Source organism: Osmerus eperlanus, chromosome 1, assembly GCF_963692335.1.
Source record: "Osmerus eperlanus chromosome 1, fOsmEpe2.1, whole genome shotgun sequence".
In the NCBI taxonomy this organism is placed as follows: Eukaryota; Metazoa; Chordata; class Actinopteri; order Osmeriformes; family Osmeridae; genus Osmerus; species Osmerus eperlanus.
In genome coordinates this window covers 20,396,800-20,415,407 of record NC_085018.1, presented here as the reverse complement: position 1 = coordinate 20,415,407, position 18,608 = coordinate 20,396,800, and the positions used below count along the sequence as shown (strand labels likewise).

General features: G+C 41.5%; 2 protein-coding genes and 1 long non-coding RNA gene across 6 annotated transcripts; 1 reads left to right on the top strand and 2 right to left on the bottom strand.

Moving 5' to 3' along the window:
- Positions 1 to 581: 581 nt before the first annotated feature.
- Positions 582 to 8,941, bottom strand: rereb (arginine-glutamic acid dipeptide (RE) repeats b). 3 transcript variants are annotated; one of them, XM_062469262.1, is made up of 18 exons: positions 8,755 to 8,937; positions 7,854 to 7,929; positions 7,726 to 7,774; positions 7,378 to 7,502; positions 7,134 to 7,233; positions 6,943 to 7,041; positions 6,757 to 6,837; positions 6,501 to 6,654; positions 6,293 to 6,385; positions 6,008 to 6,204; positions 5,733 to 5,891; positions 5,389 to 5,505; positions 4,153 to 5,294; positions 3,855 to 4,065; positions 3,055 to 3,757; positions 2,299 to 2,439; positions 1,872 to 2,046; positions 582 to 1,637 (listed from the first exon to the last, which is right to left on the bottom strand). In XM_062469262.1, the coding sequence occupies exons 2-18, from the start codon at positions 7,868 to 7,870 to the stop codon at positions 1,604 to 1,606; spliced, it is 3,597 nt and encodes a 1,198-aa protein (XP_062325246.1). In that variant the 5' UTR covers positions 7,871 to 7,929; positions 8,755 to 8,937; the 3' UTR covers positions 582 to 1,603. The 3 variants fall into 3 exon arrangements, with proteins under 3 accessions (XP_062325246.1, XP_062325256.1, XP_062325237.1); XM_062469272.1 differs by lacking the exon at positions 8,755 to 8,937 and adding an exon at positions 8,414 to 8,428; XM_062469253.1 differs by lacking the exon at positions 7,854 to 7,929 and having other exon boundaries at positions 8,755 to 8,941.
- Positions 8,942 to 9,257: 316 nt separating this feature from the next.
- eno1b (enolase 1b, (alpha)) lies at positions 9,258 to 14,496 on the bottom strand. 2 transcript variants are annotated; one of them, XM_062469231.1, is made up of 12 exons: positions 14,362 to 14,496; positions 13,332 to 13,426; positions 13,055 to 13,150; positions 12,314 to 12,372; positions 11,939 to 12,008; positions 11,717 to 11,850; positions 11,369 to 11,591; positions 11,018 to 11,215; positions 10,548 to 10,749; positions 10,318 to 10,426; positions 10,156 to 10,214; positions 9,258 to 9,778 (listed from the first exon to the last, which is right to left on the bottom strand). In XM_062469231.1, the coding sequence occupies exons 2-12, from the start codon at positions 13,414 to 13,416 to the stop codon at positions 9,709 to 9,711; spliced, it is 1,305 nt and encodes a 434-aa protein (XP_062325215.1). In that variant the 5' UTR covers positions 13,417 to 13,426; positions 14,362 to 14,496; the 3' UTR covers positions 9,258 to 9,708. The 2 variants fall into 2 exon arrangements, with proteins under 2 accessions (XP_062325215.1, XP_062325223.1); XM_062469239.1 differs by lacking the exons at positions 13,055 to 13,150; positions 13,332 to 13,426; positions 14,362 to 14,496 and adding an exon at positions 12,797 to 12,812.
- A 1,775-nt stretch (positions 14,497 to 16,271) lies between these two features.
- Positions 16,272 to 18,591, top strand: LOC134032288 (uncharacterized). Its single transcript, XR_009932004.1, has 2 exons — positions 16,272 to 16,514; positions 17,191 to 18,591. It is a non-coding gene; the product is annotated as an uncharacterized LOC134032288 (long non-coding RNA).
- Positions 18,592 to 18,608: the final 17 nt, after the last annotated feature.

The window sequence follows — 18,608 nt, the reverse complement described above, 5'->3', positions numbered from 1 at the left end:
CATTTGGTGGAAACATGCCTCAATGGTGCCTCAGTAATTTAGGCATTGCACAGAAATGACCAAATTGGGCAGATGTAATAAATCAAGCCAATATGTACCATGACTTGTATATCAACTGTATGTAATGAGATTTTGCAGGAATTTTGCAGGAATGATTAGCTGTTTAAGACTCCTGCATAAAGAATGACACTTCTTGCATTGTGTACTTGTTTAATAATTAATTACTGCCTTGCATAATAATGTACTATTTACATTAACGTAGTATAGCAACATTTACACAATATACATTGATGCTTGCAGCATGAATAATGCATGTCATATGCATAAAATATGTACCTTGTATTGACTATGAAGTATCTGTGATAGAAATATGTAATCACTAGTCAATAAAATGAGTCCTTCCCTTTCTACTCATTCTCTCCATTGTGTAAATTCAACTCTTTCTTTCCAAACATTCTGGAAGTCCACAAGTCTAAACTCAACTAAAAACCCCAGGAGCTTTACATCACAAGAAAGGGTTCCCTCTTCTTCATTGTGTGTTAATTGCCCTCATCCACATGCCAGTACAACAGTGCTAAATGTAATTGCAGATGTATTTATTCAAATAAATACACACTTCATACAATATTTTTTTATATGTCATTTCACAAAATTCAAACAGGATTTTTCCATTGGGACACCAAGGTTTAAATACCTTTATTATCTGTCTATCCAAATCTATTATACTGTAGTACTATCTGCATCCATTGTTCTAGACACTTTTTTCTGTCAGGGGTGACGTAAGTTATACTCAATTTACAATGTCTCACCTTATAAGGCTATATTCGTATATAGCTAAATAATTTAACTTTACTGTGCCAGCTTGAAAGTCAAGAGTCAAGAGACCTAATATTAATCATAGTTAATAATATAGAATATTGAACATATATTATTTACAATCTCAAAAATTAATGAGCAAGAGCTTAGGTTAAATTGTGAAAAGATATCTTGAAATATAAAACTTTAGAATTTAGACAAATATTTGAATTAGACTGCTAATGTTTTTGTCTAAACACAAACAGTTGAACTTGGTACTCTAGTTTTATAAGAACTTAATGGAAACAGTCATGCAAGGTTATTACAGTTAATCATTCAAACAGCAAGTTAAATGTTATTCTGTACAAGGAGTTCAGTTAGATTGCTTAGAAATGAAAGGGATGATTCTCTTACAATCCACGGTTTGACAGATGTTGCTTTTCCATGTCATAACTGTTGTGCTTTCCACTGTATGCATTTAGAGACATAAGCAGGATTCTAATACTACATTAATAGAAAAGACTTGTATCTTTTCTAGAAAATAAAAATTGCATAGAATAAACAGTACAATTCTATGCCACTACTGTAAGTATCAAAGAAAGTATCAAACCATCTAACAAACAATGGCTGTGAGTTAACCATCCCTCCCTTTAAGTGCTGAACAAGAAACAAGCATACAGATCCACAGATTATTTTTGAGGAAATATATTAAAACCATTCAAAAGATACACCAAGATCAATTCTCTTATAATGTCAAAAGTACACAGTTCCTTTGTCTGTTCTGCTATTATGTACACCATCTGGAATCTCATGATGGCTTGTCACCCTCTTTCTTCAAACGGCTGTAAAAAGAAAGACACTAGTCAGTATTGGAAATGTTGTTTATGTGCATTAGTAAACAGTCTTCTACTGGCCTAAATATGTAATTTGGGGTTTGTGTCCTGAATAACTCACAATAAATATGAATTTCTAAAATATTTCAAGCTATATTAAATAGAGAATCTGACACACAAACTCAAATAAACACAATTCAAAAATATATCCAGTTTCACATCCCAGCAGGAGGATGCCCTTACCTGTAGTAATCCTCCTGTCCAGGCATTGGTCCACCATGGAGGTGGTGGTGCCCATGAAGCCACTGCTGCTCCATGGCCATCCTCTGCAGCTCTGCTGACTGGGCATGCATGGCCTGCAGCTGGTGAGCAGCCGACATCTGGGGGATGGGGCCCTGCAGCTCTCTGGGATATGCTCCTGGGGCGGCAACACACACATCATTTAGTCATTTAGCAGACGCTCTTATCCAGAGCGACTTACAGTAAGTACAGGGACATTCCCCCCGAGGCAAGTAGGGTGAAGTGCCTTGCCCAAGGACACAACGTCACAACGAACCAGCAACCTTCTGATTAATAGCCCGGTTCCCTAACATCATCACAAATATGAAGAGGCAAACCTACAGAACGAACATTTACACTGGTATGCGTTTGTGGGGGAAGAATTACTCACCAAACAGAGGGTGACGTAGCATGTCATGATCGTGTGGCAGATCATTGAGCAGAGGGTTGGGCATGGGGCCCGTGGGGAAGGGGAACCTGGCCAGGCGAGGCCCCGAGGCCAGAGGATCCACCAGAGGGTGTGGGCCTGAACCTAGAGGAATTGAACAGTCATTAACATTATAATAGTTTTATTATGTATAAAACTGTTGAGTTGAAACAAAACTGGACATGTAACTTCTGGAAATTGTTACGACAACAATGTGTGCAATACATGTAATATTTTGTATACATTATTTGATATTTTGCTCAAAGACAATATATATATATATATATATATACACATTATTATTTTTATCATAGACTAATTCTGCAATTACACTGTAATAAAAACAGTAATGTTCAGTTTAGAATAACTTACATACATGAACGGACAATTCTTACACACAACCCTGTGATACGTTTGGGTATCCCTAAAAGGCACTCATATGTTACAAATGTCTTTAAACTTTTTTGACCACTAGGGGGAAAAGAGACACGATTTAAATCAGGAAATCATTAAAAAACAACCACAAAGCTTCGTCAGAACCAGGTTTGATGAGTTCAGCCATGTGTGAGTATGATGAACCATAGGGGTTTTAATCAAAAAGGAGCTTTTGGAGTTCATAAAAACTTCCAATAGATTTTGCACCTAGGGTCCAACTTAATTTGGGTAAGAATTCTGTGAAGCGACAATAACTCCTGTGCAGGATGAAGAGGCCAGCCTCACCTTGATTGAGTGGGTCTTGTTGGTGCAGGTGGAGGTGGGAGTGGATGTGAGAGTGCTGGTGATGGTGTGGCGTTACGTTGAGCATTTGCAGCCTTGCTGCAGGGTCGTTGGCCACAGAGGCCATCCTCTCTGCATGAAGCCTCTCTGCTGTCAGTCGCTCTGCGTAGCTCAGCTCAGGGCGCAGCTGTGGCCCAGCGAGAGCCAGTCTCTCTCTCTCTAGATGGTTCAGACCATGGTGAAAGTGAGCAAAAGGGTGTGGCGGCCCAGCTATGTGGGGGAGCGCCAAAGCTCCATGTCGGGCAAAGTGCTCCATGGGGTTTGCTGAGTGGTGGAGGGTTTCCATCTCAGGGGGCTTGACTTCAAAGCCTGGTTTCATCCTCTCCCGGAGCTCCCGCTCCCTCAGGTTCCTGAGCTCACGCTCTCGCAGGCTGGGCTCGGCGCTGTACAGGCCAGGCATGTGGTATGCCAGCAGGGGATCCCCTGGGCTCAAGGAGTAGAAGAAGGGGTGGTTGCGGTTGGTGGGGGACATGACATGAGGCCGGGCATACTCGCTGAGAGTGCGCAGCGCAGGTGTGTCAGGACCTATGTAGGGGGGCACTGCAGCCACGGTGGTGGGGGGCTGCTCAAAGGAAGAGCGCATGTGGCCTTGTCCAGACATCTGGGGTTCACTCATACGGCTGTCATGGGAGGAGCTGGAAGCTCTCTACAGGGGGGAGGAAGTATGTGACACAAGCCATCACTGACATGCTGCATTTAGACAGTAAGATTTGAGACAAGATCCAAACGCCTACAACACTCACCGCATTTTTATCTGCCTCCCTCTCCCTTTCTCGCTCCCTTTCCCGCTCCTTCTCCCTCTCCCGGTCTTGTCGGGCGTTGTGCTCAGCTTCTCTCCTGCACTTCTCCATCGCTTCTTCTCTTTTCTTCGCCAACTTGGATGCCGCAAGGGGAGTGAAGAACAGGTCTGTCCTGGAGCACGAATTGTAGCCACGGTCCAGGTGTTTGATGAACCTGAAAGTAATAACAGTATGATAAGTGCACATTCAGCATATAGACTGATTTAACTGTATTGTGCTGTATGGTAATACTGTATTGTACCGTGCTGATTGGCTGGCGTGACTGGCAATGTTCACAACGGTAGGTTCTGGAGAGGGGCTCCTGGGTGGAGGGGGCGGGCTCTCTGGCTCTTCACATTCATCCAATGGTTCCTCTTTAATCTGGACATGCGCTCCTCCCATGGGGGTGTTAGGCAAGGGGCGTAGAGGAAGAGATGAGAGGGAAGACTGGAGGCCAGGGACTGGGCCAACAGTAGATGGCGAGGCGGAGGGAACAGGGTGAGAGGAACCAGCAGAGGGCAGGGAGGTGTGGCTGCTTCTGCCTGGGAGGCTTTGTAGCTGGGTGAGCACAGGAGGCTGGGGTGGGAGAGCCTGCATTGGCAGAGGTTGGGCCATAAGCTGGAGGGGGGGTGGAGGGGCACCTGGCGGGTGCTGGTTGGGCAAAGAGTTGAGGGGTTTCAGGGCTGGTGGAGGAGGGAGGTTGGAAGGCATCTGAGGGAAAGGAGTAGCAGACAGGTGTATGGGCTGCTTGTGTGATGGTGGGATGGGTGTGGTTGGAGGAGGTTTGATCTGAGGCCCAGATGCAGGGGGCTGAGGGAACTGGGGCTCCCGGGAGAAGTGAGGAGGGCGCTGGGATGGAGGGCCATGGGTGGGCAGAGGCAGGCTGGGGTGAGAACTAGCACAAGGTGGACCCTGAAATGCAGGTGACAGAGGGAAGGCTTGTCCCATAGGGGGAGGGAGCAGTGAGGGGGCCGAGAGAGGGTGAGGGGTGGGTTGAGGTCGGCTGTGTTGCCCTGTCGGATAGCCAGCGGTGGCCTGAACAGACACTGGCTGTGCAGGCCCTGGAGAGGGAGAGCCATGAGCAGACAGTGGAGGGGACATGCTCTGGGGGGGCCGGCAGGTTGTGATAGAGGCCTGTGAGGGGGTGGTCTGTGGGGTCTGTGTGTCAAGAGGGGTGGCAGTAGGTGCCTGGGACTCTGCTTGATGCGCAGCCTGTTGAGCAGAGGAGTCAGAGTCACTCTCGTTGCCCTGGTGAGGGCTGGGGATGCTGGGGGAGGAGCTGCGGTTGTCCTGATCAATGTCTTTGGTGTCACTGCTGCCATCATCGTTGGCACTGCGACTGTCAGAGCTCTCCTCTTCCACCTCACCCTCAGCCTCTCCCTCTGACCGTGACTCTTGGTGCTCCTGGGTAAAACAACATACCATCCTCAGATGAACATTCATTTCTCTAGTGTACATCATATAAAATCTGAGGAGCAAACTAGTTTATTATGATTACCCGTGTCTTGGGCCTTTTAGGTGTCGTTTTCTCCGGCTCCTCTGCTTCCTGGGCCGCTGTCTCCCTCCCACGTTTGGCAGTCTTTGGTAACGATGCCTCCTCTTTCACCTTCTGTGACTGAAACATCATTTCATGGAAGTTATTACTTTGACAGAGACTAATAATGACAGAAGAAAATAAATACGTATACGTCTTTACATTTACTATGATCACTAAAGATAATGTTCAATAGCATTGGCATGAAATTGATAGATTCTAAAGTGACGTATTAGATGCAGTCATTTGATGTAGGATCTGTTCAATGAAATTTGTATTCCAGGCACAAAAATAATTTATGCATTTACTTTTCCAGGCTTCTTAGGAGAATCAGTCTTATTATCAGTGCCAGAGGTTCTTGAGCCAGTGGAAGTTGCTCCGTTGGGGGATGGTTGGAAACTGGACTGCTGGTCCTCACTGGTAGGAGAGCTTGTCAGTCTCTTATGACCACTCCTTAAAGAGGATAGCTAGATACAACAAATGTTTTGGGTTACTTATAATAAGGCAACATGACGATGGGGAACCTTACGTTATTTAGGTGAGCATCTGAGGGAGAGACACTCCAGAAGCTTCTGAAACTTACTGGCGCTCTGCTGCGTCGTGTCCTCATGCCATGTTTCCCACCGTGTCCCTCTTCCTCCTCCTTCACAGGTTTGAACATAAACGGAGGATCTACAGGCTTTTGGGCTGGAGGCAGGCGGCCATGTTTGTTGTAGAAGTTGCGACAGGTCGTGCAGAGCAAGATGTTATCTCTGCCCCCGTGGTGCCAGTCCTTAGAGGCTGAATAAACACAAGGTTATGAGGGGCTCATGCTGAATGATTAGTACTGTGTACAGGCAAGGGTCAGGGGGGATTAAGGTGTGCTTACTTGTGGTTCCACAGTGACCACAGGCATAGCCTTTCATCTCCTGTTCACTGTCCTCACTATCCAGGTCATCCTCACTGGCTGAACTGAGGTCCACTGCAGACAAGAGAGATCACATCAGCATTTCCAACATACATGCATGTTGTGCAAAGAAGGAATTCAAGGGTGAGTTGGGATATAACTTTGAACACTTGAATCAATAATCACTCACTTGACTGGGATCTAGAGGGGGCATTCACTGGGGCTGCAGACGAGCGGGTCTTGGCCTTGCGGGAGGATGGCTGTCGACGGTGCTGCCGGTATGGCCGTGTGCCTGCAGCCTCCGGTGTTTTCTTCCAGTGGTAGTAGAAAGTGATCAATTCACCCTAAAAACAAAGGGTGCATTTTCTAAGTTATATTCTGAGTGTGCACACCAAATCCCAAGACAACAATGAGACATATTACAAACAGACAATTATTGTATTTACAGTTTTCTTGCTCGGCAGCAGTTCCTTCCGAATCCGGAAGAAGTTTTTGCCATACTGTCTCAGGCCTTTGATGAAGCGTTTCTGTTGTGCATAGAGGTTAAATTTTTTGGTGCCAAATGTAAAACTAAAAAGTATTTCGGACCAAACACGTATATCGTAAACTTGAGTAAAATTAGGTCTCTTTACCATGTCATCTTCTGACCAGCATTTCTCAATGAGCTTGGGGACAGGTTTCTTCACAAGGCGCTGCAGAGCCTTGGCTGCATCATAATGGCTAGCATGTAACTAGGGGGGAAAAGGACAACTCTCTGTGATATAGATATAAATATATATATTGATATATATATATTAAATAACAGCCCACAGTTCCTGCTCACCATATTCAGCGCGTTAAGTGTGGTGTCATCACGAGAAGCTGCTAGACATCCATCTTCTGTGGATCCACCATCACACATGCCTGCGAATGCTGCCATGCTCCTTCAGCCAGAAGCAACAGGAAGTTACTATCATCACTTTAACATGGTAGATGATGAAATGCACTCAATACATGTGGTGGAGAAGCACATGCCATTTAGCTTAAAGTTAGACAACGCTCTGGACAAGAAAGGCAAGTACACTAACCTTGCAGCTCTCAGATACATGAGCAGGTCACAGTCATTGACTCCTGGCATCCACACCAGTTCTTCGTTCTCTGTCTGTGCTTGTATACCTGGGGCTGGACGTGGTTGCAGCTCCGGGAGCTTAGCCTGAGTGAACGCAAACACACAATGTAAACACCAAGAAGACATATTGCACTGTGACAGCAGAGAACACTACAAATAAACTTTATTAAGGGGAGACAGCAGCAACAGTTGTTATACTATTTGATTTATTTTAGAATTTCTAAATCAAAGATGTATCTCTCTAAACAATGTTGTCTCTAAACAATGTTAATCGGTTGAAAGACTGTAACTAGTTTTATAAACTTACCTGGTGACTTGGTCCCACTCTGATCTCCCCCTGTGTACTGTTCAGGCTCCTGCGAATAGAGACAAGTGTTCTTATGAGTATTCTCAATAAGACCTAAAAATAATGATTATGCAAATATACCAGCGTACCTTCTTTCAATCAACATTCATGATCATGTATCATTTGTAAAGCTAAAAACTCCATGTTTGATCATGGAAGGGATGACTACGGAAACAGACATGGAACAAGTAAATCATCCTGATAGTTAACTTTTACAATAAATACAATTTGCCCTTGGTATCAAATTAATCTACTCAAGGTATGTATGCAACTGTAACATAACCAGTTGCAAAAAACCCTGAATGAGCATGCAATAATATGTATATCAGCCTCCGTGAGTATAATTTAATTGGGCTGTGATTTACACTAGTACCACCCATCCATCAAAAACAGCCAATGGAAATGCGGCTACTTCGCTGCCTTCAGATTGCAAAAACGAACCCTTCGAAGAGTATCTAGCTCACACACTTCGACTTCATATTCCAAAACACAAACTAACATGGCCCCAAACTGTTTTGTTTTAAAGCCATATACAGCATAATATGACTTACAGGGTCATTAATAACCCCTCTTCTGAGTGGTATTTTACGTGGCTCGTCAATGTGTAGCTTGCACGTTAATCGCAAAATGGAGTGTTGACATAACCTACAGCAAGCTAGCTAATAACGCTAGCATCCCAGCTCTTTAAAGAGAAACATGCACACCAATAGAAAATACAATACATCGGTGACAACTGATTTGACACATATGACAATATTTAGTCCACAATGCACCGCGTGTCCCAATTATGCAAACACTACCAAGGCAATGAAAATTCCTTTCGTAGCTAGCGAACGTTAGCATGGCTATTTGCTGTCTAGCTGCAAAGGGTTGAGCTTGGCAAGAACTCCGTCTATGACCATTGCAATTCTAAGTATTTCATATAGCAATCGCAAAGCAAACATTTTCCTCAAATGTTAAATCATACACTATTTAGAAACTGGAAAATACCTTCGCGGACTGAACAGGTCGTCCATGTCGGCGGCTTTTATGATGTGCCTTGTGTTGTCACTGTGCAGCGGTCGATACAAACTATGCGATTCCCCTATTTCATACTCCTCAAAATGGAGGCTACGGTAGTCGATTTTTTTTCCTACCGCTAAGCTGTGCAATGACCTCAGCCCTCACGCTCAGCCTTCAAAGTTTTGCTGTTAGACATAACTGAGCATGTGCACGGTCTTAAATGGGATCATCTTGGCTGTGGTGTCCACAAAGCATTGCCCCAGCGACCTACCGCCAGCAGTGCTTAGGGCTTAGGGAAATGCGACGAATGACCCTTTGCTGCCTGAAAATAAAATTTTAGTTATTGCTAAATTAATGTTACCATCTCAGATGTTAGACTGATGCTGTAAAGGACTCAAGTACATTGTGGGAAGAAATACTGAATAAATGTAGACTTTGGCCATGAAAAATCTACAAAATCTGTATCTTAATAGAATTATGCCCACAGAAACTAATATACACTTTGAGTTTATTATTCATCGGAACCACTAACAATTTCGCACAAATGTTTATTTCAAGCATTAGTTAAATTTAACCATATCTATAAATGTAGTCAGTCTACAGCTTCCATTGTTCACAAATCTGGTGTCTTCCACAAATATACATAACTTCCTCTATTATTATTATTAACACAGTCAAATACTGTATACATTGATGACCTTGACTGCAACACTTCCCAATTTACAGTCCCTCTGCAGCCTTGTACATCTAGGGCAGCAAAGTTTTGACCAAGCATAAACAAATCTTAATACTTTATATTAACAAGAAAGCAGTAACACTTTTCCAATGTCTGTCTTCAGTTGGCCTGCCTAATGTCAGTACTCAGTTACAATAAACTCTGTGTATTCCACTGACTGTTTGTGCACGTTTCTGCTGATTGTTAAACACTGGTAAGACTCAACTCTAGTTTATCAGTGGGTTCCTAAAGTTTTTCCCAGCAAAGCGAGCCTTGTTTCCCAACTCTTCTTCAATTCTGTGGAGAAAAAATAAATAATTAAAAGCTTGAACACAGGCTTGAGAGGGTAAGGGGTTAAACATGCACTAATAACATCAATCATTGTGACAAAGACGGTTCATAACCCCACCCCCTTAATTGAGTGCACCTAAACAGGTTGAAATATATTGAAGTACTGTTACAGATGTAAGCTGGTTAGCCTACTTACTTAATCCAAACAATTCTGCCAAAATGTGTTTATAATAAAACTGTCTTTGAAAACTTCTCGATTTCCAAGGAACTTTCTGTTACGTTTTTGCCAACTGTAGAGACATGTTCTTAGTTCCCTATACAGTCAAGCAACCACACTCAGGTATGAGGAACAATCTTCAGCAGCAGTTGGAAGAACAACATACCTGAGGATTTGGTTGTACTTCGCCAAACGCTCAGAACGGCAGGGTGCGCCAGTCTTTATCTGCAAATATAGTATAGAACAGTATTGATGTTACAAGTTCACAAATAGTACACCAACATCCTACTTGGAAGATAAAAATACTCTTCCACCAGCTCATTCTTACCTGTCCAGTGCATAAGCCCACCACAAGATCAGCAATGAATGTGTCCTCTGTCTCCCCTGAGCGATGGCTAACCATGACTCCCCAGCCACTGGACTGGGCCATCTTACACCTACAAAAATTGAAGATTTAATTTAAATCACTGGTGTTCAAACAGTGGCAATACTTCTACATTCATGCTTTCAGAAGATTGTGGAAAACCATACGGAATGAAAAAATATAAACCAACTCACGCTTGCATTGACTCAGTAACAGTGCCGATCTGATTGACCTTCAACAAGAGGCAGTTGCAGGCCTTGTCTTCCACAGCTTTAGTGATGCGTTTGGGGTTGGTCACTGTAAGGTCATCTCCAACAACCTGGATGTCTGTGCTGTTAGTAAAGTTGGACCAGGCCTCCCAGTCATCCTGGTCAAACGGGTCCTCAATAGATACAACTGAGAAACGATATGTAGACAATGATCAAAGGACTTTGGGCGTATGTGAAGCCCTCTGTGACATGCTTGCGTGTAAAAAGTGCTATACTAATACATTTTGATTTTATGATTTTTCAAATAGTGAACCTTACATTTTAAGCAATTTGAACAAAAAACCACAATTAATAAATAAAATAAGAGCATGGTTGCAAAAAATAAGTTAGAAACTTCCAAGTTTTTCGGAAATATACCACCCCTTTGCAACCCTAAATAAGGGGAGACAATATACCTGGATAGTCCTTGACAAAGCTCTTGTAGAGGTCAGCTAGCTCATCTGGTGTGATGTAACGGCTTGGGTCATCAGGAGACTTGAAATCCAAATCATATTTGCCATCACGATAGAATTCGGAGGCTGCCACATCCATGCCAATGACAATCTCATCCGTGTAACCTGCTTTGGAAATGGCCTCTTTCAGCAACTCCAAAGCTGTGGAAATACACAAATACAACACACATGTGATTTGGTGTGCACCAAGAATAACTTATTGTTATAGTCAATAAGCATCATAGTGGACAACAGTACATGGTGTAATTCAGGGGCATTTTGAAACCCTGTCTTTTGATCACTTTGCTCATATACCTTCCTGGTTCTCTAGGATGTTAGGAGCAAATCCACCCTCATCGCCCACATTGGTAGCATCTTGGCCATACTTCTTCTTGATGACATTCTTAAGATTGTGGTACACCTCAGCTCCAATGCGCATAGCCTCCTTAAAGGTGCTGGCGCCTACAGGCAGGATCATGAACTCCTGCATGGCAAGCTTGTTACCTGCATGAGATCCACCATTGATCACATTGAAGGCCTGGAAAATCAGGAAAAAAAACAAATGTAACTTCACAACAGGTGGGTTATGTGAATGAGTATAACATATACTGAATTTCCATACAAAACACCATACAATTAATTATGATCCAGCTTTAGCCTTACCGGCACAGGCAAGATAACCTCTGAATTACCAGCAAGGTCAGCTATATGCCTATACAGGGGGACTCCTTTCTCTGCTGCACCAGCCTTACACACAGCCAGAGACACGCCCAGAATAGCGTTTGCACCAAACTTGGCTGTTGGATTTCAAAACCAAAAAAAGGAAATAAATGAATGCACTCAGTGGTAACCATCCATATGTTTGTTGTCTGAAACATGACTTACACTTGTTCTCAGTGCCATCCAAGTCCAGCATCATCTGATCGATTTTCTCTTGCTCAACCACAGACACATCCTGAAATCCAAAACAGTAAAGGGATGTGAGAGGGCACACACAGAACCATTTTTTGGTTTACCATCAGTCTAATGGTATAACTGATGAAGTTGAGACAAGGTGGGGCATGTGGTAATACTAATTGAAAGTTGTCTTACCAAAACAAGATATATATTTACAGTACATCCAAAGGATCCCATTCTCTTGTTGTAATTGTGCAACACCCTATGCTGCTATTCCATAGCACCATGTCAGTTCCAATGTTATTATGCTAATGGTTATGGGATTAGTTAAGTAAGGCTGAGATACCATAACTGTTTTCTTACCTGACCAACAAGTGCCGGGGCGAGAGTTGAATTGATGTTCTCTACAGCTTTTGACACACCTGCAATGAAAGAAAATGTTACTGACCAAGACATTAAGAAACTATGGATAAAAAAGCAACATGCATGTACAGTAAAATAATCTTCATGAAGTGGGTTATGAGTAAGCATTCCACAGTGATGAAAAATTGATTTTATTTTGGTAGTGTTTGTGCAAAAAACTATTGGTAACATCTCTACTCTGCACAGCATACACCAAAATGTCAGTTATAAACATTTATGGATGGCTAAGGGATCAAGAATCTACAATTTAAGCATTCAAATTACATTTGAACTAAAGAGATGATGCAATCCATGCACATGTTATTCATCCAGCAGACCATACCAGTGTTAGACCACAAATTCTACAATTGCAAGGCCTTACTTTGCTATGGTATTACTTTGCATCATTACCTGATCAATGGTGATAAAACCTCACTAACTTACTTTGTCTTTTTCAGACCTGACAGCAGAAGAGAGATAGAGGGTAAAGATGACTGGGAAGACATGGTGGAGAAAGCTAGCCTCTCAAATTAATCCTATATTAAAATGTTTTACTTAAACCAATAAATGTATCCATATATTATTTATGAAAATAAAATTTGGGGACAAAGTCCCTTTGAAATGCAGGCCATTTTTGCAGTGTTTAATAACATCTCTGTGTGTCCTTAAGGTACCAAAATGAAACACAGTAAATGTGCACACCTTTCCCAAGGTAACGTGACTTGTCATTGTCCCTCAGCTCCAAAGCCTCGTAAATGCCTGTAGAGGCACCACTGGGTACAGCTGCTCTGAACAGCCCTGAGAGATGAAGACAAGGGTAATGAGAGGTTAGATAATTGTTCTTTAAAAATACTGAAAATTGCTAATAACTAACGAAAACGTAATTGGATTTTAGGAATACCGTCCTGACCATTTACAAACAAAGTATTTTGAACCTGTGCAAGTCAGTTCCTACTTGCATTCAGCAGACACATTTTACCTTTGTCAGTAAACAGATCAACCTCTACCGTGGGGTTTCCACGGGAATCGAAGATCTCCCGGGCATGGATCTTCAGGATAGACATGGTGTAGGGCCTGGAAAACAGAAAATCCTATAAACCGCACATGTACTCAACATTGACAAATGTTCACGCATAGTTTTACATATACAAATGACTAAATGTAAATGTAAAAATGACTAAATGTACATACATCCAATTTAAAGGCACTAAATTATTTAGGTACGATAAACAAAATCTCTAACGTTACGAACAAATACATTTACCTAGAGCTCCCTCACTAAAATGGCATGACCTGGATGCAAGATTAGTGACGCTAACATCAGTTAGCAATCTAATTGGATTAAGAGCTGTCAACTGGTCTAATTAATCGCACGACGGTAGCCTAATTGTAATATACAGTGCAGCTGCATCTGTATAAAATAGTAGGCTGCAAATCTATTACATCCCCTATTTATCTGTGACAGTGTAAACAATTTCGATTATTTCGCGAAGTTGTTTCTGCTTGGCCGGTTAACTATTTTATTATACTGAATCAAGCATTTTGTTTTAACCTACAGTTCAAATAAGCCAACTATCTTGTAAGGCTACAGATAAAACAAATGAAACAGCTAGTGCTAACACTACTAGATAATTCCGCAGCAAGTGCTACCTACGCACTTCCTTTCAAAAACGACTGACCATGACCAGGTTAACATTACTTATTTTCTCGACTTCATGTGTAGTCTACCTGCTAACTACCGGCATCAGCTATCAACTGTGATGATTTGATTAAATTGTGAGAGGTAGGCAAAGAACTGTAGCTAGATTTCGGCAGTAGTTATACTACTTCATGTAGTACAGAACTGAGTAGCACGACTTTCTTAGCAAACCAGCCGTACTTGTGTGATTTTGGAAAGTTAGCTACATTACAGTATTGAGTAGCTCAAACACAATCCATCATGAAATAATGTTGTGGCATGCACAGCTACCAATTGATTAAATCAATAGTTAACTGTCTAAACTACTTACCTTGAAAGTTATAGACTGAAGGTGAGAGGAAGGGCAGTACCACGAAGGAGTGAAGTGAATGAGTTTCTTCTTCTTCGAGTTTCCGGCAGACTGGGCGTGGTTAGCGCATTGCTGCCATCCATCGGTAGTTCAGAGCCAAGCCAAAAAGTCCAGCGATGCTCCACCCTAAGTATCAAAGTAATATAAATAGTGGGAAAATTGTATTTGGCGACCTTCCTCAAGGTTAGCCCCTGGTTTTTACTCGTTGAATAGTGTTGAATTCAAATGTTGTGATGCCCAGCTCAGCCACCCATCCTCTCCTCTCTATAACGCCTGCAATAAAGAAAAACATGCTACACTGATTTCTAGTGTCACAGTCCCACATACCCCACAGTGCCCACCAACATGCTCGCCCCACTCTGCCCCAACCGAAGCCTTGTAAAATGAACTTGAACTGTGGGATGAAAAAAGAAATGTTTTACTTTTAAATAAAGATGATTCCAAATAAAACTACAATATTTTTCACTTATTTGTTTAAATTACATAATACTTCCATACCCCTCTCAAATAATTATCCTTCCACATAATTTCATCCGTTTAGGATGGTCAGGAAATTGGTTTGTCTAGCCTTTCAACATATTTCTTTTTTGCAGGTGAGGAAAACATGAATAAAGGAACAGGATCTGCCAGCAATGTTTACATATTCTTTGCTTTTGGTACCCATAGTAACCCAACCCTAATCCTCAGTACCCTGAGCTCCCTATCCCCATAAGACTAACCTATGTGAACCACTACTGGGCTATCACAACCCCTAACCTGTGGCTATAACATCTGTTCCTGGCAGGGGGTTGATACAGGAATACCCAGACAGTGGGGACCTGAATATGTTTATGGGAACAACACTAAATAACATATTCCTATGATGTTATATGTTTTTGTTTTTGAATGTTTTTGCCAAGTCAATCCAAACTGTAAGACAGTGAAGTCATAATTGTGTTGGTCTGCCCTGCATTTCACAGATACATACAACACTAGGGACTGCCATTTGAACCCCAAGCAACACCCCACCCCGAGCAACACCACCTGGCACACAAACATCCCGTTGAGCCCAATTATATAGAGGAGTCCAAGTCAAAGTAGAACCTGGTTGCTGGGATGCATATACTCTTAATCCCATATCACATTAGATAATCTCACACCGGCTGGCTCAGAGCCTGTCTTGTTTCAACAATAAATTAGCTGGTTAACTGCTGGTTTTTGTTTTGTATTCAACTACTCGACGAAAGCTCTGGGGAAGAAAAGAAAAAATCGAAAATATTTGTTTGATCATGCTCCCATTAAGCAGAACAGCTACGTTTAGGGGCAGGGGAATAACTAACTATCAATAAAAGGACAAAGTTATGTATTTATACAAAGATTAACACTTCTGAATAAGTAGTCAATCACAATCACAGATCATTATCAATTTTATGGAAATATAACTTGTGTTGATGTTAATCTCCTTTCATTTGTTCATTCCTATCCATATGTACTTCAATCAATGATATGTTTATGTGATTTGTCACAACATGCCTATTTACTTTTAGATCTATTGGTTGTTATCAAAATACAAAGAGTTGGTACTTGAAATGTGATATTGTGGCCCATAAATGGTTCAGCTGTTAAGCACAATATAAAACGGGGGCAAAGGGGGTATTTGCAACAAGGAAGACAAGCAGTGCACATACTGCAGGGTGTGGCAATTCACTGTACTGATGTCATTTGTGCACACTGATGTCATTCGACACTCTAGCTGACAGACCAATCGCAGATAAGAATAAACACCTGCCATTTAAAAAGTGCAATTGGATTGGTTACACCACAGGAAAGACCTGAAGGGATAAACATGTAAACCAAGACTAACCATCGGTCACTCTTTGAATTAACAGGTTTCAAAGCAACACCACCACAGACAGCTTGCCAACGGACATCAATGAAACCTTTTCCAGTACTTTTGTATAGCTGCTTGTATAGCATGAAGTGATCAGTACTTTCCTTGTATCTCTGAGATTGTGTTTTGAATCAGATGTAGGTGTGAAATTGAAAAGGAAATAAGAATTACAACCTCCTCCTCAACTACACTGGCAACAAAATGTTATCCATGGCTCTGGTTACTTTGACTGGAAAGGATTGGAGTAAGTAACGATGATTGAATTCTGTTTTTTTATACTGTTTGTTTTTTTACTCAGTGACCTAAAAATTAGTTGTTGATGGCTCAACATTCTAATGTTTAGTGTTCATTTCCTGACCAAAAGGCTTGAGATTTGAAACAAACAAATGTTGTTATGCGTCAATGACATCAGAGACACCTGTTGCTCATGTAAATGATGAATGACTAGTGTACAACAAGCAATATAAGACCAGACAAACCAGCTAGGGCAGGTAAGTCTGAATAGTTTTGTCAGCAATCTCTGTAGGATCAGCTATTTGGTCACAAGGGCTGCTTTGGAATGGAGATGGAACTGGAATGGAAGTAAAGAGGCTCTTCTTTGTACATAGAGTAAACCATTGAAGTGGTTGCCTCAGGAAAACGTCAAAGTCCTTTGATGGGACTTGCTATTACTTGCTTTTATATGATTAGAAAGGAGATTACAGTAGGTAAGATTACTCTCCCATCCTGTTTAAAGTCAGCAGGTGACCAGTGATGTATGCTACTGCTGGCCAAATGTAGTTATCAGCTCAACAATTTACATATGATGGTTGATGATTTGTTGGTTGTTGATTATTATCATCTACAGTTATTGTTATTTATTTTGTGTTTGTTGGATTGCAAAAACTAAGAACATAGTAATTGTATGTGTTCTGTCCCAGGTGTCTATATAAGGTGGGAGGTCAGAAGATGCATGAGTTTTCAGTATTTAGTTACAGCTATTTTGTCAGTGACTTAAATGAAGACAATGAAGATTTTTGCCTTTAATGAGGATAAGAATGACCCAAGATTGGATGGATCACAGGCTCCAGGGAGAAGTTGAAGACATTTCCTTTTTCACTCAACTTAACTCTGCTTTAAATTCCTAATTTGCTTAGTTCAATAGTTCAATCACAAACATCGCTTTTTCTTCATTCGCCGGTTCGATTGAATCCCAGGTTTTATATTCATAACTACATACCAATGTATATGTGAACACAGAAAGTATAAGTATGATTAAATATGTATTCTTGAACATTAATAATTTACCTTTGTTATGCTATAGCGGACATTAGATGTTGTAGTTAATTTTGGATGGCCATCTACATCTTACGAGGCAGTTTTGGATGTAATGTAATTTCTAATACTGCCTGGTAATGATGATGATGACTTTCTGCAGGCCTAATTTAGAGAGCATAATTACAGTAGTTTTGTAGTTTATATGTGTGCAGTATAATAAGCAATTCACACACTGACTGGCTATTAAACCTTTAAATTGTTAGACAGTAAAAAAACATTAAATTCTGCAATTAAGTACATCAAATCATTTTAGGTGATGGGAGATTTTTGTAAAAATGGCATTTCCAAATGCTCAAAACCTATGTCCTACATGTAAAGAGATTACAATAGATTGTTGATTAAGGTCTACTTGGCTCCCCGAGCACATCTTACCTGGCAGTGCTGGGCTGTAACAAGTGTTCTAACACTGTCTGGTAATGATGTTCTCTGAGTGCTGCACAAACAACCAGACAAACAAGATCAACAGTTAATTAGAGTATCTACATTGTTCAAGCCTTTAACAGGTATCTGTCTCTGGTATATTCAATATTTTGCTCATGGCATTATCAAGTGGAGAATTAATCAAATAACAATGAATACAGAAGTCTTCTTTTATGAAAAGGTCAATATTTTGGGGGGTTAAAAAAAGGTCCAACTTATTAGGGAGTTTAGGGAACCAATGGTAATATGTGTCACCCTTAGCAGTTAACAACATCCAGAGAAGCAGTAGAGAGGTATGGGTCGGGTAGATGATTTAAGAAGGATATTTATTGAAGGTAGATAGATAGGCACCTCCTCTATTCTCTTTGTCCATTGTATTGATTTTCCACCCTACCCTGTAGTTAAAGAATACTAGTCAAATGACTGCATAACAGAGCAGCTCCCTCTCCCCCTCCCCCAGTTTGAGGTTGTACTGTACCTCCAGTGTCTCCTGATTGGCTGTGCTTACTGTACCTGCATGGAACATTGAATGTCTGACACCTGAGATCTGTGTGAGAAAAATAAACAGAACAATCACAATAGCACTTCCTCTCTCTCTCTT

Excerpts from the sequence above, each read along its gene's own strand:
- rereb (XM_062469253.1), bottom strand. The coding sequence starts at position 8,780 with ATGGACGACCTGTTCAGTCCGCGAAG. Across the intron at positions 6,205-6,292 it reads TGGTCACTGTGGAACCACAA|CCTCTAAGGACTGGCACCAC; the intron begins GTAAGCACACCT and ends GTGTTTATTCAG. Across the intron at positions 5,295-5,388 it reads CTAAAAGGCCCAAGACACGG|GAGCACCAAGAGTCACGGTC; the intron begins GTAATCATAATA and ends TGTTTTACCCAG.
- eno1b (XM_062469231.1), bottom strand. The coding sequence starts at position 13,416 with ATGTCTATCCTGAAGATCCATGCCCGGGAGATCTTCGATTCCCGTGGA. Across the intron at positions 11,851-11,938 it reads GGATGGCACTGAGAACAAGT|CCAAGTTTGGTGCAAACGCT; the intron begins GTAAGTCATGTT and ends GAAATCCAACAG. Across the intron at positions 10,215-10,317 it reads TGGGCTTATGCACTGGACAG|ATAAAGACTGGCGCACCCTG; the intron begins GTAAGAATGAGC and ends CTATATTTGCAG.